The 16,566-nt window shown below is 43.5% G+C and overlaps 1 protein-coding gene across 1 annotated transcript; it reads left to right on the top strand.

Annotated features, from left to right (window-relative positions):
- Nucleotides 1–4,316: 4,316 nt before the first annotated feature.
- On the top strand, nt 4,317–16,331 carry FEN1 (flap structure-specific endonuclease 1). The gene is made up of 2 exons (XM_069223235.1): nt 4,317–4,467; nt 14,739–16,331. Exons 1-2 carry the CDS (start codon nt 4,349–4,351, stop codon nt 15,946–15,948), a joined length of 1,329 nt encoding a protein of 442 aa, XP_069079336.1. The 5' UTR covers nt 4,317–4,348; the 3' UTR covers nt 15,949–16,331.
- The last annotated feature ends 235 nt before the right edge of the window (nt 16,332–16,566 follow it).

Here is a 16,566-nt window from a genome sequence, read left to right as displayed (position 1 = left end):
CCCCCCAAACACCTTCGCACACATGCATGCACCCACACAATCCCACCCCCACTCACAATATTCACCCCCATAGACACGCATACATACCCATACACATCACACATGCATACTCTCATCCCCTACCCCCTCCCGTCAATCACATACATACACAACTCCAACCCCACCTCACTCAACTTCACACAACCACCCCCTACCCCCAATCGTACCACACAGCACGCACACACCATATACACATAGAAACATACATGCACCTGTACAAACTCAGTCACACCCCCCTTACCCCTTACACATTCACCTATGCACACAACCCCATCCCCATGCATCACCACATTTACACAAACACAGGCACAATCACTCGCCCCCCCCCCCCACAAACATGACACGCATACACATTCACACACAACCATTCACCCCCCCCTCCCCTTCAAGATGGCACTTACCTCGTCCGATGAGGTGCTCCTCCGTGAGAGGATGGGACCCGGCACTCCCATCGGCGGCACCGCCTCACCAGAAAAAGACCGCCACACAGAATTACTGGTTGTAATTCTGTGTGGCGGTCTTTTTCTGGGGTGGCAGTGTCAGCAGTGGAACCACCTAAGTGCCGCCGACTGCCGTAGTGAATGCCGCCGGATATCCGACCGCTGGCGGTGTGCATATCCGGTGGCAGTCATAATATGGCAGTCAGAAGACTGCCAGCACTGGCGGTCTTGGGAAAATAATGCTGCAGTCATAATGAGGGCCAAAGTGTCAACCTTTGATGTCAAAAGTAATTCTTGATGGGGGAGACTGGAGTATGCATTGACAGGCATCAACATTTTATTAGGTTGAGCATAAGCGTACAACCTCTTGTATAATTTAGTGTACCTTTCTGGTAGGCTTAAAGACATTTATTTTGTTTGTTTCAGTGTCCTTTAAAAATCCTGCCATTCTAATGGTCAATCCTTCCTCTTTGTCCCTGCTTTTTTCCTCCGGGGAGCAGGTACCAAGTACTATATATCTATGCTTTGGTTCTTTATCTCTTGGTTTCAGGGTCTACTTTATCATTTCTTTCTCTCTGTGTGCTTGGGGCCATATTTTATTGCAGCTTTCCTATGCCATCCTTTCCGCACCTCCCACTCCAGGGGTTGTTGCCTCTGCGTGCGGTGTTCTAATTGCAGCCAGCATGAGGTATTTATTTAGCAGACCCACACCGCCAAACATCATGGTGGTGGAGGAGCATGGACGCACTCAGCTCACCCCATGCACGTAGTAGGCAATTGACTGATTGGTTGAACTTTAGCGTTCTGGCTGAGACTTTGTGATCCGCGCACCATATGTGCTAATTGCATGCAGAATGAAGGTGCATGAAGTAATTTAGTTTTCATTTATTGACAGGGCAGGAGGTGTTTTTTCTGAATGTATTTACTGGGTCCACGGCAAACAACATGGTAGTACAGGAGCATGGCACAATTTCGGCTCTCTCTGTGCATGCAGTTAATTACAGTGTGCAGCAAGTCACCCGGGAGATGGGTGGGCCTCCGCTGCCGCTTCATGCTGAAGCTGTTTCATAAGTAAAAAAAAAAAAAATAAAAAAAATAACACAGAAACCCTCTAAGTGCCTCTCCCAGAACAGCAGGAGAGACGATAATAAATTATTCACAGCACTCCGGAAACGCACGCCCTAATGCTTTGTGGGCTAAACAAACAGAAAGTCAACAAGCCCCAGAACACTGAACCAGCTTTGTTCCCAAGCATTGTGCCTTACGTTTTCTAAGTCTCCAAGAATGAAGGACTATAAGGGAGTGAAGTCGCAGCACCCCTTCACATGAAAAGCCAGCATGCAACTTGCTCTTTACGGAAAAAAAAAAAAAAGAATTAAAATATTGTCCCCGCAGCAGATATGTAAATGGTTTCATCCCCAACGGAGTCACCTGGTGTCATTTTCCAATTAAAATAAAAAAGGGATTACAGGTGACAATAAGTGACACACTGGTATTTACTGCTTTGTGTATAAATATCCCCCTGCCGCTAGCCCCTGCAATGCGTAGCGGCCACATCCGGCCATTATTTCAGCTTCTATTGCACTATGAGGCCCGGAGAATACTAGCGCTGTTGTAAAGGATGTTACTAGTAGCTTAAATTAAACGGGGACAAAACTGAAATACTTTGCTTTGGATCAGGGAGTGAACTGTGGAATTCTTGCCGACCGACTGCAGCAGTCTCCCAGTCCCTACTACCTCTACAAGAAACTTAGGGGTCATTTTTGACAATTTGTCTCTCTTTTAGACTACACGTTAATCATATTGTGAAAACTAGTTTTTGGACACTAAAAATGCTAAAGAAAGTCTTTCCCAGCCTTCAAAGGGAATGGAAAATTACAGTAACCTTGGCTTTGGTGATGTCCAAATTGGACTATTGTGATGCCCTGCTGTTTAATCTAGACAAATCATCCCTGAACAAACTTCAGCTGATCCAAAATACTGCTGCTAGGGCAATCCTGAACCTCCCTCGTTCAGCTTCGGCTAGTGACAGCTTAAAACAACTGCACTGGCTTCCAGTGGCCCAGCGCACTATTTTTAAAACCTTATGTTTGACCCATAAAGCAGTTTATGGAAACAGCTCCAAATATTTGGTCTCCAAACTATTTTGGTATAGACCCAAACGTTTTCTTCGCTCAGCAGGAGCTTTCAGAATTCAGGTTCCCAGTAACTACAAAGCAAAATGGGGAGATAAAGCCTTTATGGTGGCTGCATCAAAGTGCTGGAATTCCCTACCTTTGACTATCAGGAAGGAACTATTTTATTTAGTCTTTAGGAAGTTAGTCAAAAACATGGCTCTTTCCACGCTAATACCTTCTTTTGAGTTCTCTCTCACACAGTGGACACGTCTCTTACCTTTTTAGCGCTTCGATGCCTTGGCCGGAATGCGCTTTATAAATACAAATACACTGCTTTGTGCCCAGTTTAGCAACTTATTAAAAATTTAAATTTGACTAGCCCAGAGAGTGGTCTATGGCCAGAGCGACTGACAAAAAACACCACTCCGCGCTTGCTGCTCTTTCCAGTAAATATGAATTTACCATATTTGTCACTCAATCCACCATAAGTGCCATATTTTACCAAAACATAGTTGCTGTTTCAAATATGGCAATAAGTCATTGTGAACACATTCACGGGATGGTGAACTTCATTTGCATTTCTCCTTGCTTCCATAAACTGTCAGTTTCTTTATGTACCCAGCACTCTTGCTCCTTTGGACCTCGTGTGGGTCTCCATCATGCTACACATGACTATTGTTTTTTCTTTTCTTCCTACAGTGCTGGTTGATGATTCATGGTGCCCTTGGGGGCAGTTTACAGATGTGGTCTAGTGCAGTGATTTGCATTTACAAAGTGCTGTAAATCGGACATTTCTTTTGACCGTTCCACGTAGTGTGTTGGGTTTTGGCATCTCCTCTTATCCCCACACACTTGCAGAGTCACTATCCACTAACCCTTGAAAATCAACAAAATTAAATAAGCCTTTTTACCTTTTGCCTTATGTTAGAAATGAGGTAAATTTTTTCAAACTCAGGCGTGGCAGTACCTGGCTGGCCACAAATCAATGGCACAACTAGCTCTGCCAAAGCACCTCAGGTTTGATTTGCAGTGGCCCTCCTCTGGAAGTGTATACGCCATTCGACTAACAGTAACCAGTCCAAACCAAAACACACAGAGAAGACATTGTCATTCACAATGCCAATAGCTCTATCTCTTACACAAATGCGTGACCTATTGCATTGCAAATGCTTGTTTTTGGTACGAGTTTCTGCATGCAGAAATCGAGACTAGCTTTGAAATCGGTAGTCTCCCACCTGAATTGGGAGAGTTGGCACATATGCCAGTTATGGTGGTGAAGCCCGGCCTAAACGCTAGCTACAAATGCTTTTCAATATAGTCTGCCCAGCTTTAGTCGTGAACAGACAGCAGACTGTAACAGGGGTCTAACCACCTCTCTCCCTCTCATCACCTGGTGCTCCACTCAGCGATGTTCTCCCATCCCCTTTCTCCCTCCTATCCAGAGCAGGTGATAACGGCACGACTTAACCTGTGCCACCCGACCCCCAGTCGCAGTTCAATCCGTGACTACATCACTTCCGGCTGAGCTCTCTCAGCCCGCCACTTTCGAAAGTGGGCGGCTGCTGCAGCTTCGCTAAGAACCAGGCATCAGGCAAAAAAAAAAAAAAAAAAAAAAAAACGCGCGGACTCCACAGCCAATCAGCACTTCGAAATGTTGCATCACGCTCTAGGATTTGATGGGATGTCCTAATGCTCCAATCCTAGGTCACCTTAAACATTAGCAGACCCGCCCCCTAGCAGAAACTCCTGAATATGTTCAGCCGCGGCATTGGCTGTTATCCGATCGGAAGTGTTAAACTTACGGATGAACTACATTCGTACAGGATCAGCTACGGTCGGTGGACACGTGTGTGGAATAACAGGCGGTCTCTGTAAGTATTGAGCAGGTAGCTGCCGTAGTCCCCAAACAGCCTTCCTCCGATACTGTATATAGGGAGATGCCAAGATGAAACAAATGTCATTTTGAGAGCCAAGGCTAACAAGATGCCCAACGTGTAGTTTTAATATTTTCACTTGTGAGGCACGTTAGAGATATTTACTACTCAACATAGAAAAGTATTCTTGAGAGGCCCCGGACTTTATATATGGCTTAATCTAGGAAAGTGCTTAAAAGTGTATAGTTTTAGCTCATGCTTCACGATAATTTGATGAGAGTTGTGCCGTGTGTTTTACGTTGTTGTCTTAGTTATAGAAGGTTTTATCGACATGCGAACTAAAGAGAACTTAAACGAAGTTGAGTAGTAAGGAGAGGAGTCTGTTTTGGTGAAGATGTTTTATTTCCTGGTGAAGATAGTCTCGGAGAGACATGGTATCGAATAACCAGCATCTTGCAAGTATTTCCTAAATCTGATGGTCGATTCTGCTATGGAGCAGAGGCAGCTGTGTTCGTGTCCAACCCCTTAACAAGGCTCCACCGCTGCCCCCACTGACCAGTTTTCCCCTCTGCGGTACCGACTCCTAGGTTCGCCCGATTCTTCTGCCAAACCGGGGATAAATGGAGCGAGATGAGAATGATATCGCAGTAAAGGCCATCGAGAGCATTACAAAACGAGCATTGGAGTGTGGTAGATGGGCGGATGTCAATGAGGCAAAGTACCATGGTGAACTACTCCGTCTAAAGCAGTACACTTGCTAATACAATGCGAAACTGAAGTAAGTTTGCCACCTCGCTCCATTTCAACAGGTTGCCATATTTCCAACAATTGGCAGTTCTGTTATAGATGATTGTTTTGAAGTGTGTTGGTCCACTGGAAGCAGACTAACTGTGCTAAAACGTACTCGTAGCCTAGAGGCAGAAACAATCTGATGTGTTAAATAAGGAAGCAAGTTCTTACATTGTAATGTTTGTTTCGTTCGTAAAGTGTGAACCTAGGTGCAGAAGGGAGCAAAGTGTTTTTGAACGTAACAACAAAAGGAACAATGAATGATCTGGCAACTGCATGTTGTGTTTTATTTGTAGTGAGGTTGGCAATCCTAGTTCGGGCACATGGCACACTTTGGGATTAATGGCATATACTGAGCAGCAGGTATAAAAGAACAGCACCTCCCCTTGTCGCATCAATAGTTTCCGAAGGTGATGCGCATACAGAGTTTTTGCTGCTCTAGGATACACTGCAAATCAGAATGTACATAAACACAAGTCAAGTAAAAAATATGCATAGGGGTTCAATCAAATTGTAGACTCTTCCTTATCATCTTTATTTCATTTCAAGACAGTCATAAAGTTTTGATTCCAAATGTTTTTGCCAAAAAATGCAGCCAAAGCGCTTTGTTCTTACTGTGAATTGCTTCAGGGCATCCACATTTGTTTAAATTGTAAGCCAGTCAGTTAAGATCATCAGTATATACTGCCATATTCTTGAATATTTTCATCAGTGTTGGTGGTCTAAGTTGTATTTTAAACAACGTTGTTTGCTTTTTCGAGTGGTGTTGGTGACACAGTGCTTTGACACAGATTTGGGTGTCTTCTGTGGGGGCTGCCTTACTGGAGACAAAAGTGGTTGTTTGGTTAGAATACAAGTTGGATTGCCAACATAGATGAGAATATTCGGGAATATGGGCGCATAATATACTAATCATTTTAGTTGATTGACTTAACATTTAAACAAATGTTAAATTAAAACCTGCAGTAAGCAACCCGTATATGACATCAGGGGTGTGGAATTTAATAAAACATCTACTTGTCCATGGAGCATGTTGTTTTTTATGGGACAAGTAGAGTTAAGAAACAATCTCTTGTCCCTTTGGTGCCATGTAGTGCGGTGACAAATTATGGCAGCAATCTCATTACGTAAGAGCTCTGATAATATCCTCTCTGATTATGCCAGGGGTACTACTATAGTAGGGCTAGAATACTAGCTGGCTTTACTGTGAGTGCTCACATTCTGCTCTTCCACAAGGAGCATATAGGCACACAAAGTAGTTTTGTTCAGTGCCACGAGCTACTGTGGCAATCAGTGGTGTAACGAAACCGGAGGGGGGCCCCCCTCTGCAAAGAACATGGACTCAGAGCAGATGCTGTGCTAAGGGGGACTGTCGAGGGGAGTAGGGGGGCCTTGGTTATGCTACTGGTGTCAATGTGTGCTTTTTGAGACCAACAACTTTTATTTTTTTATTTTTGCCAATGTTTGTTACAGTAGTGAGGGCCTGGCAAATCCCACAACAATAGTGTTAACAAAAGTCATGGAAAAACAAGACACACATTGACGAAACCAAAAGACTCACAAAAAAAATGTTGGATCGGTTGGCTTTGCCAGTGTTTGTTTATTTTCATGCTTCCCATAATCTTGTTGAAAATGATTACACTGATTTTTCATTAGGAATATATTTTTTGAAATACTAGGGTGCATCAACACATTTTACTAAATGACGCTTCAAAGAAATAGCATAGTAGCGAAACGTTCGTTTCCTACTTGCATTTGTTTCTGAACATTTCATTTTGAAAGCAAAAAATCATCCCTCTGCCTTACAAGCTTCTGCAAACATTTGCATCTAATCAGAGCACATTCTGGGAGCATTACACTTAGCCTCATATTGCTAAACCCATTTTATTTTTTTAACTTTAACCACTGTTCAATGTGACCGTAAAATATTTATGTACATCACTCACCCTAATAATGAAGGCTTTTCATTAATGAACCATAAACACACGTTTGAACAGCACTAACTTATGGACACACATATTACATCAACTGCAGACAGTTTCCTTCTCTGTAAAAAAGGCAGTCAAAGGGTTTGTGCTGCAGGGGGTTGGGCCTACTTCTCCCAAGGACAAAATAAACATGAAAACTTGTTGCCCGTGACCCCAAACAATATGCCCCGGGTGTTGGGCGATAGGAATTGCCGCATGCCAACCATTTCCTGCTCTTGGGGTGTAAACTATAGAAGTAGTCTGTTTACCCTTGTATCGTAGAAGGCAGTAAAGATGTAAGGTGTATGTCCCCTCTTTGACAAGGTGTCCAGTTACTTCCTGATGTTTTAATATGCCTTGGGCACTTTGTCTGCAGTGCCATGTGTTAAATTTAACCCATTGTAGATGCAACACTTCTGAGATTTAGAAGTCGCACAACAGATGCATAGGTACACGTACAAGTTAACACATACACGTCATTCCTCTTCATCATTTAAAGTTTAACCAGGGTCATTGAGCATGAAAGTGCTGGTCCATCTTAAAAATTTCTGTTCACCTATACTTGGCAGGATGTTGCTATTTGCACTCATTTTTAGCGTAAAAATGTAGTCTCCATACTTCCAAGGTCAGTGAACTGAACATCATTAAACTGGATAATAATAATGTAGAAACGTGCAGTGTGGAGTGTTAAGAGAACATTATAATGAACATGCTGTGTTTGGACGCAGCACCAGGACCTGTGACAGACCTCGCGCAAACTAATTGAAGGGGGGGAAAAAGTTAAAATTACAATATAGTTGAGTTTTGTAATAACATAAAAACAATTTTAAAAAACACTGAAATTTACCAGTTATAGTTTACAGAGATAACTATAACTTGCACCACTGTCATGCACTGCTTATGACCTCATACATTACATAGATCATGCCACTTTAAATTACATTGTTCCACCTACTGCTGTTCAAATTAAGCTAACAAGCACATCATTTCACATATAAAAGTAAATTAAGGGCTAAATGCTGCTGAATCATGTAACGCAACAGCTACTGTTTAGATTCACTAGCCCCTTTAGGTGATCCAAGCTCCTATGTACAGCCATCGTCCTGTAGCGAACACGTTATGGATAGTCAACTTCATCTGGGCAGTCAACTAGACATGGGTGTAGAAGCCCCTGCTGCACACAGTCTTTGCCCTGTGAACAACTCTTCATGGCGAACCTGTTCTCTCCAGATACCCAAGCCATTAGGTTGCCAAACACCTACTATGTACAGCGTTGGCTTTGTATGATCCTTTCATGGATAGGTGACTTCTCATGGGAAATGAACCAAGTGTGGGTAGGGAAATACCTACTGAGAACAGAATATCCCTGTTCAGAATCCCTTCACTTGGAGACCAAAGGCCTCTTAAATGGCAATTCTAATTTGCACAACCTTCACCCCGTATTGAACGATTTGAAGCTAGTTTACTTCTTATGGGCAATGAAGCATACGTGGGTGGCCAAGTACCTGGGATGTACAGTCTTTAATCCTATGCACAACATCTCCTGCAGAGGCCACTCCCTATAGACACTCAAGGCCCCGTCCGAGTAAGCACCTACAACCTTTGCCCTGAAGTAAAGCTGTCAAATTTAGTCAGTCATTTGTGGGCAAGCAACAAGACATGATTCATCATGTCTGTCTGTCATTCAGTAACTCAATCCTTTTACACACCAAGGACCCATTACAAGGCCAAGCATGTTGCAAAAGCCTCCACCCATTAGCAGTAAAGAGACTAGAAAATTAGTTCTAGGCGTACTATGCTCAATATCTCACAGTATGATAAGCATATACCGATCTGTCACATTCCTTGGAAGATGTCATTGAACGTCATGAGTGATGTAATGTGTGGTCCCATGGAGGGCGCAAGTTACAGTTAGCTCCGTAAACTACAACTTGTGAATATTTTTTTAAAAAGTTTTTATTAGTACTCTTCTAACTAACTATCACCCTCTTTTAAAAAAGGTTCGATTTTTTTTTTTTTTTTTTTTTTTTTTTACATAATCTTATTATCATTACCCAGCTATAACGCCCCCTTTAACCTTTCAGTGGAAAATGTGTGTGTGCATGTAACCTGAACCCAAAACTGAGGAAGAAAACCTAAACATCAATGAATAGACAATGGTTGCACTCGGGCAATTTTGTTAGATTGATTTCAGGTTTTGCAATTCAAGATGTTTGTTAGCATCATTTTAATAACTAGTTACCTTTGTAGAGCTACAAACAGATGTGGAAAGCTGGCTGGCCATCCCCTCTTTTCTAATTGTGAATCCAATTTCTGACAGAGGTTGGGTAGATTTTCATACACTGCCTAGAGATTTAGGTGCAGAGTTGGAGTGTAATTTGGTAGCAGCCCAACCAGGAGCAGGAAGTGTGACTGCTTGGAAGTATTGTTTTTGTGTCCAAGCCTCTTACTGGGTAGTGCAGGCAAACGAGGCTTGATAGAGAATGAACATGGGGGCTTTTCCAAGCTTATAAAGGGGTTCAATGTGTTGGGCGGAGGGGAAACTGAGCTGGCAGAATATGGTGCACAAATAATGGTGGCAGATAATGCTGGGCATTCATTCTAAAGTTCCCTGTAGTGTCTTTTGATCTGCTTCTATAGGAAGAAAGGTGAAGACTGAGTACTTGGTTTTGAAATCCAGAAGGATAGCTCAGGTTAAAATAATTTGCTGAAGCAAATTCTTTGGCTGAGATGTAGGTCGCATTCAGATCCCAGTATCCTCCTTCATACATCAGTACATGGTGTCAGAATCCTGCTTTATCCCTAAACCTTGCATGCAAGTTCGAAATCTAATTTGTAACTACCTCAGTGACCTCCCCTTTATTTGCTTTGAAGGACGGTCTTACCTTCAATCTTCTGCATACCTCTTCACTCCGAGTATGTAGCCTACTTTGTTGCATGCCCATTTGCTTAATCTCTATTATTCATTTCTGAAAACTGCTCATATATTTTATAGATCACAACATTGTCACCTTTGAATCATGGCCCTGCAACCTAACATAACCTTATGTTGTCCAGTCATTCCATCAACCGTTTGCTTGACTTCACCGAGCCCCCCACTAACAAACAGGCTGTGTCCTGGTCTGCCACAGGCCAGGACCTGTGGCAGACCTCACACACTTTCCTTCCCCTAACCCACACAAGGTGCCTACCTGCTGCCAGCACTAGGCCCACCCTCATGATACCCACGATCAGTGTAACACTTCAATTCAGGGTGCGTATAACACAGTATCACCCCACTCCCACCTATACCAACGGCCTCAGCCAAGCCAGTAACATGTGACACCAACCTTATGAACTCCCTGGCAGAACCAAAGTACCCAGCAACACCACAGTGCTGCTCAGGTACTCGCTCGTTCTTACTATCTCACATCCACCCTGGGCCTAGACACAGGGCCTAGGTATAAGTTGGTGCAGGTGCGCATGCACACATTCTTGTATACACTTGCATCTGGCACCCTAATGCGATGGCAAGTGGATTGCCGTACGCTTGCAAACCCTCTTGGTCCCAACCTGCTATCCAGCCCCACCACAACCCCAAAGATAATAGTACTTTTGCCTGGGCACCCAGCTGTTCACGGCCAAGTCACAACTCCTCAGGTGTCTGGTTTAATGTGAGAGATCAGAAAGACAGCAGCCAGTAAACATTTGAGGAGACGGTCAGGCTCCAAAATAGTAAGGTCACTCAGCTCTGCAAATCACAGGAGGATGGTCACCAGGGCCAACCATTAGACTGAGCGCTCAGCGTCGACAGACAATCCAATGTTACAAATAGTAACCAAGTTCAACACCTCCGGAATGGAAAGGTGCTGTCTGAGCGTATTGACTTGACCTGCCCTTGACACTTCAGGTTGTACACAACAAGTTGCCAGGTTTGTGTCTCAAGACTGGAGACACCCTCTCTGGTGCCTGTGAACTTCCAGTGGCCCCAGACAGTTTTGATCCCACTTAGAAATTGCTCACTGCCATACCCCTCTGGATTGGGGTACTCTTCCCAGTATGCTATGACCTTTAGTCGTACTAGACTCTCTGGATGAACACCAAGATGCAAGTACTGTCGTGCAATACTAGAACAAGTAAAGCACTCTTTGGGTTGTAGTGGGAGCAGTATGTTGCTACCCTGAACCACTGTATCTGGTCTCCAGGGTTTGTTCCTCATCCACCCACACACTGCTCTTGCAGGTGGAATCTGGCACAATGTACACACATTATTACCGATCATGATGTAGCTCACTCTTCGAAGTTCTTTGATGTCCATGCAGAGAACAGGGGGCAAGCCAGCCTGCCCTTGGAGAGCCACTTAAGGGTGCCACTCAGCGGAAGTGAATCAGCCTCAGGCCAGTCTCTCTAATCTGCAAGGGTGCGCATATCCCTCTCCTTAGACAGGTATACTCCTGGGCACCCAGATTTCTCTGACGGTGCGCCAGTGCGGTTCAGCCGCACTGGTCCCACGCATCCATCAGTGGTACTTTAAGTTGCAGACATGGAGTACCCCTAGTTATATTGGGTAAAACCTTTGAACTGGGGGTATTACTTTGAACCACAGGTGTCTCCCCTAAATTTCCTCGTCTACACTGGGGTCCTGGAATGCAGATCTGTATTTTTATGGGTGCCAGGCTCTGGGAGGCCAAGTGTCCCAACCTCTCTCCTCATCTATCTCACCAGACTCCCAAATGGCAGGGATGTCATTCTGGATGCCTGAGTTTTATAGCAGTCATCTGGGGAATGTGCAGATGTGCTCTTCACCAGGTACCTATGGAATAACGCTTAACTTATGGGCCACCAGAATCAGTCTGAACATCTAGAAATGCTCACTTCCAAGAAGAGGCACTTCTTGGGCAGTGATGACAAAACTACTGTTACCAATGGTTCAGGTTTGTCATCCTGGTCCAATGATACTAAACAGTATGAGGCAACTCATTCTTGCAACCGGACCAAATAAGCCTTGGTGTTCCATATCACTATGGGTACAGCACTCTCATGGGTAGTGCGAACGCACATAGTTGTTTGGCACTTCCCAGGCACTTAGCCCTGGCGCATGCACCAACCTGCCAAGGCAGGTGGCACTTCGGCTTCAGCCACCACCACGGTGCTTGTGCACCTCAGCTGGCCTGAGCCCCCCAGGGTTATTTCCTATCGTGAAATACTTGTGTGTCAATACGCACACTGTGGTCACTTCGCCATGTGCGTATTCAAATAGGGACCATCCCACTCGGGTCGGAGAGGCCAAGGCCCATCTATATCTGGCCCAGCTATGTCAAAAGGAGGTAACAGCAACCTTAGTGTTTTGGCGTGATAGGTACATTGATGAACTCCTTTGGTTGTTCTAGGATTTGCTTGACACTGGTGTGTAGTTCAGCAAGAGGGGTTGATCTTTTACTAAGGTGGCTAGAAACTGGTGTAGTTTGTGTGGCAGGAAGTACACCCCTCAGGTAATTCAGTGCATAAAGGTCCATTGGTTTTGGGGCATGAGGTTTTGAGTGTTGGTTGTGCCATATAACTCTTAAGAAACATGCATCTGGAGTCTTCTCAAGAAAGTTAAATTGTTGAATTTGCTGTCTTGAATATGTTCAGATCATCACGAGGTGGGGGTTTGGTGATTTGTCTGGCATGGTGTTCTTCAGTGCAATTTGGGGGTCAATGGATTTACTGGCAGGCCTCAAAATCATAAACATTTTACTAGACCTGCAGGTTGAGTAACTTGAATAATCTACTCGACCATAACTGCAATGTACTTGACAGGTCAACGGGTCTCAAATTTTGTGATCCTAGTCAAATATTTTAGTTTAGAGTTGTCTTTTTCTTCATTGTCACAAGTGCATCTTCAAACGTGAGCTCAGCGTTTCTTCTGTACAAAAAACGTTTGTGTGATTAAATAGACTAAATGTTTGCTCCGTGTATTAAAAGAATCCAGTCCCACACATAGGGAACACATGATCCATTACTTGCCTCCTAGTTTACTAATAGCATTGTCTTCAGGGCAGGAGTGTTTCTCAGTTTGTTTAATCACTCACTTTTAATAAATATATTGCTAAAGCATGATGTGATTGCACACTGTCATTTGCAGACAGAACATTTCCAAGAAATGTCCAAAAACCTTCCCACTAACTTGCAGCTTTACTGATAAAACTATATAATGTATTCCCGATCTGTGGAAATAGGGATTCAGAAAACATGTATTCTTTACACACAATCAAGTAAACAATTCTGTTTTCATCCCATTTTTTTTTTTTTTCATCACACAAGCACAAACAATGGACTTTCGCAACTACTGAAATATATTTTGGAAATGTTTGTACAATTGACTTGGCTATTTAAATGTTGTGTGTTAGGAAAAACATGACAAAATACCTAAATTCTGCAGTGAGAAGGAAAATAAATTGTAAGACAAACTAACTTTTGACCTCTATCTTTGAACACAGAGCAAATGTCACAAGATTTAACGCCTTCTTTATTGCTCCTCCAATTTCTGACTCAACAGAACATCTGTTCTTTGTCAACTCACCAGAAGGGGCGAGTAGGTCCTAAAAATAGCTTGGCCTGATCCGCCAGAGGGAGTGGTCCAATGGATTTTGCTAGGCCTGTGGAGTAAGAAGGTAGTCTAAGCCAATACTTGAGTGTGGCAATCTAATTCTTAGACTCCTGAGATAAATATACAAGATTTTTTTTTTCTGTGGGCAAAAAGGTCTAGATCAGTGGGTGGGTGTTAATCTTTTGAGTTCTCTGGACCTCCACTTAATCATTACTGGAACCAGGGGACCTCCATTGGACCATTACTAGAATACAGGGATTCCCATCGAGTCATTACTGGAAGCCGGGGACCTCTGCCTAAGTATTTTTGATGATTTGAACTGCAAAACAAAAGATACAGAACCCAGGATTTATCAAGCAAGTACACAAATTATAAAATGTATTTAATTCACAAACACATTTTTAAACAATCTAAATTTTAATAGGAAGGTTGGAGCTTTTCCAAATTCAGTTGAGACCACTCATCTTCTATACTGTTTTCGGTTTGCACTTATACCGCTTCTACAAATCGATCTGAGGATACTAACTTAGTTTTTAGCATCCAATTTCAAATTCTTTCACATTTACATAATGTCTTAAAATTTGTAATGCTGCTTCTTTATTCTGTGAATATTATTTAATTCTTTAAGTTGTGCACCCCCTGAGTAGACGTTGTGAACCCCCGGGGGTTCCTGGAGCACAGGTTAAAAACACTCCTCCAGAGTGCTACTGCAGAGTTTTCAGACTTCACAGGCCTGGAGTGGCATATGTGCTCTCACCCAAGTATCAAAAAGCAGTTTTCCTTATTCCCAAAGAATTGATTTGCCATAGAGGAACTTATGGTTGGGGTTAACTTTCCAGTTAACTGTAGATGTTAGTCACCCATGCCTCTTTTCCTCTCCCTTTAACTTTTATTATTGGAAGTCATTTTTACATATTCTTCTGTTTCTTAATGGTTTACAGGAACGTACCAGTGAAAGAACACCAGCCTGAAATCATTCTTTGTCTTGACTCCTTACTGACGAGGATGGGAATTCATGGCCTGGCCAAGCTGATTGCGGATGTGGCTCCTGGGGCCATAAAGGAGAATGACTTCAAGAGTTACTTTGGTAGGAAGGTGGCCATTGATGCCTCAATGAGCATTTACCAGTTTCTAATCGCCGTGCGCCAGGATGGCAATGTGTTGCAGAATGAAGACGGTGAAACCACCAGTCATCTGATGGGCATGTTCTACCGTACAATCCGCATGGTTGACAGTGGCATCAAACCTGTCTATGTCTTTGATGGTAAGCCCCCTGAAATGAAATCCGGTGAGCTAGTTAAGCGCAGTGAGAAGCGGGCTGAGGCAGAGAAGCAGCTAGAGGCTGCGGTGGAGGCGGGTGAGGTTGAGAACATTGAGAAGTTCAATAAAAGGCTGGTGAAGGTTACAAAGCAGCACAATGACGAGTGCAAGAAACTGCTAACTTTGATGGGAATCCCCTACGTAGAGGCCCCTTGTGAGGCAGAGGCTACTTGTGCAGCCTTGGTTAAGGCAGGCAAAGTTTATGCAGCTGCAACGGAGGACATGGACGCCCTCACCTTTGGGACGCCAGTCCTGCTGAGGCATCTGACAGCCAGTGAGGCAAAGAAGCTACCTATCCAAGAGTTCCACCTAAACCGCATCCACCAGGACATGGAGCTGACACATGAGCAATTTGTGGACCTGTGCATTCTTCTGGGCAGTGATTACTGTGAGACCATCCGGGGTGTGGGGCCTAAACGGGCAATTGACTTAATCAAGCAGTACAAGAGCATTGAAGAGATCTTGGAGAACATTGACACAAAGAAGTACCCTGTCCCTGAAAACTGGCTGCACAAGGAGGCACGTCGCCTCTTCTTAGAGCCAGAGGTGGTAGATGCAAGCAGCACTGAGCTCAAGTGGACAGAGCCTGATGAGGAGAAGCTGGTGGAGTATATGTGTGGTGAGAAGCACTTCAACGAAGATCGAATTCGCAATGGGGCAAAGAAACTAGCCAAGAACCGACAGGGTACCACACAGGGACGACTGGATGACTTCTTCAAGGTTACCGGGTCTATTAGCTCCACCAAGAGGAAAGTGCCAGAGCCCAAAGGCTCTGCAAAGAAGAAAGCAAAGTCTGCCACTACTCCAGGGAAATTCAAGAAAGGAAAATAAGAACTTTTCATCTGATTGCTCCATTTTGTAAACTGCTTTCTGTTGCACCATTTTAATACAAACCAATGCAGTGGTGTTCACTGTCAAGATTTCCCCGACAGATTCAACAAAAAATATCTTGCTGAAACTCTTGCATGGTGATGTGTTTGATAAATGTTGAACTAATATAGTTTAAATAAAGATGACATGTTTTAAAAAAAAAAAAAAAAATACAATGAGCAAACTGATTTTATTTCGTTGCAGAATTTTTCTATTGTACTTTGCAGCTCCATGATAGGGTTTGGGCTTTTCAGTGTAGTCTGGACTGAAACGTTCCATGTCTTCCCAGATGTATAAAATCATTGACACTCTGAAGCTCTGGATAAAGCACATCAAACTTAAAATGAATTGACTGTAGTAAGATTTGTTTTGTGGAAATGTTTTCCGATGTATCCTAAGTTGCTGGGGTATTTTGATCCACTATTTGGAAGGGGTTGGGAGCAGGCAGCACAGTTGGAAAGGTACTTGAAAACAAACAATGGATACTTACAGCACAGATGAGACCAAAAGCAATATAATTGGACAAAATGGCTGTCAAAACAAACTATCAAATTAACCCCTTCGCTGCGATGCCTTTTC

This window comes from Pleurodeles waltl, chromosome 3_1, assembly GCF_031143425.1.
Source record: "Pleurodeles waltl isolate 20211129_DDA chromosome 3_1, aPleWal1.hap1.20221129, whole genome shotgun sequence".
NCBI lineage: Eukaryota > Metazoa > Chordata > Amphibia > Caudata > Salamandridae > Pleurodeles > Pleurodeles waltl.
Note: the sequence above shows the minus strand (reverse complement) of the source record. Positions and strands in the feature narration are given on the sequence as shown.

Coding starts and splice junctions, on each gene's coding strand:
- FEN1 (XM_069223235.1), top strand. CDS start 4,349: ATGTTCAGCCGCGGCATTGGCTGTTATCCGATCGGAAGTGTTAAACTT. Junction 4,468..14,738: donor TGGAATAACAGGCGGTCTCT/GTAAGTATTGAG, acceptor AATGGTTTACAG/GAACGTACCAGTGAAAGAAC.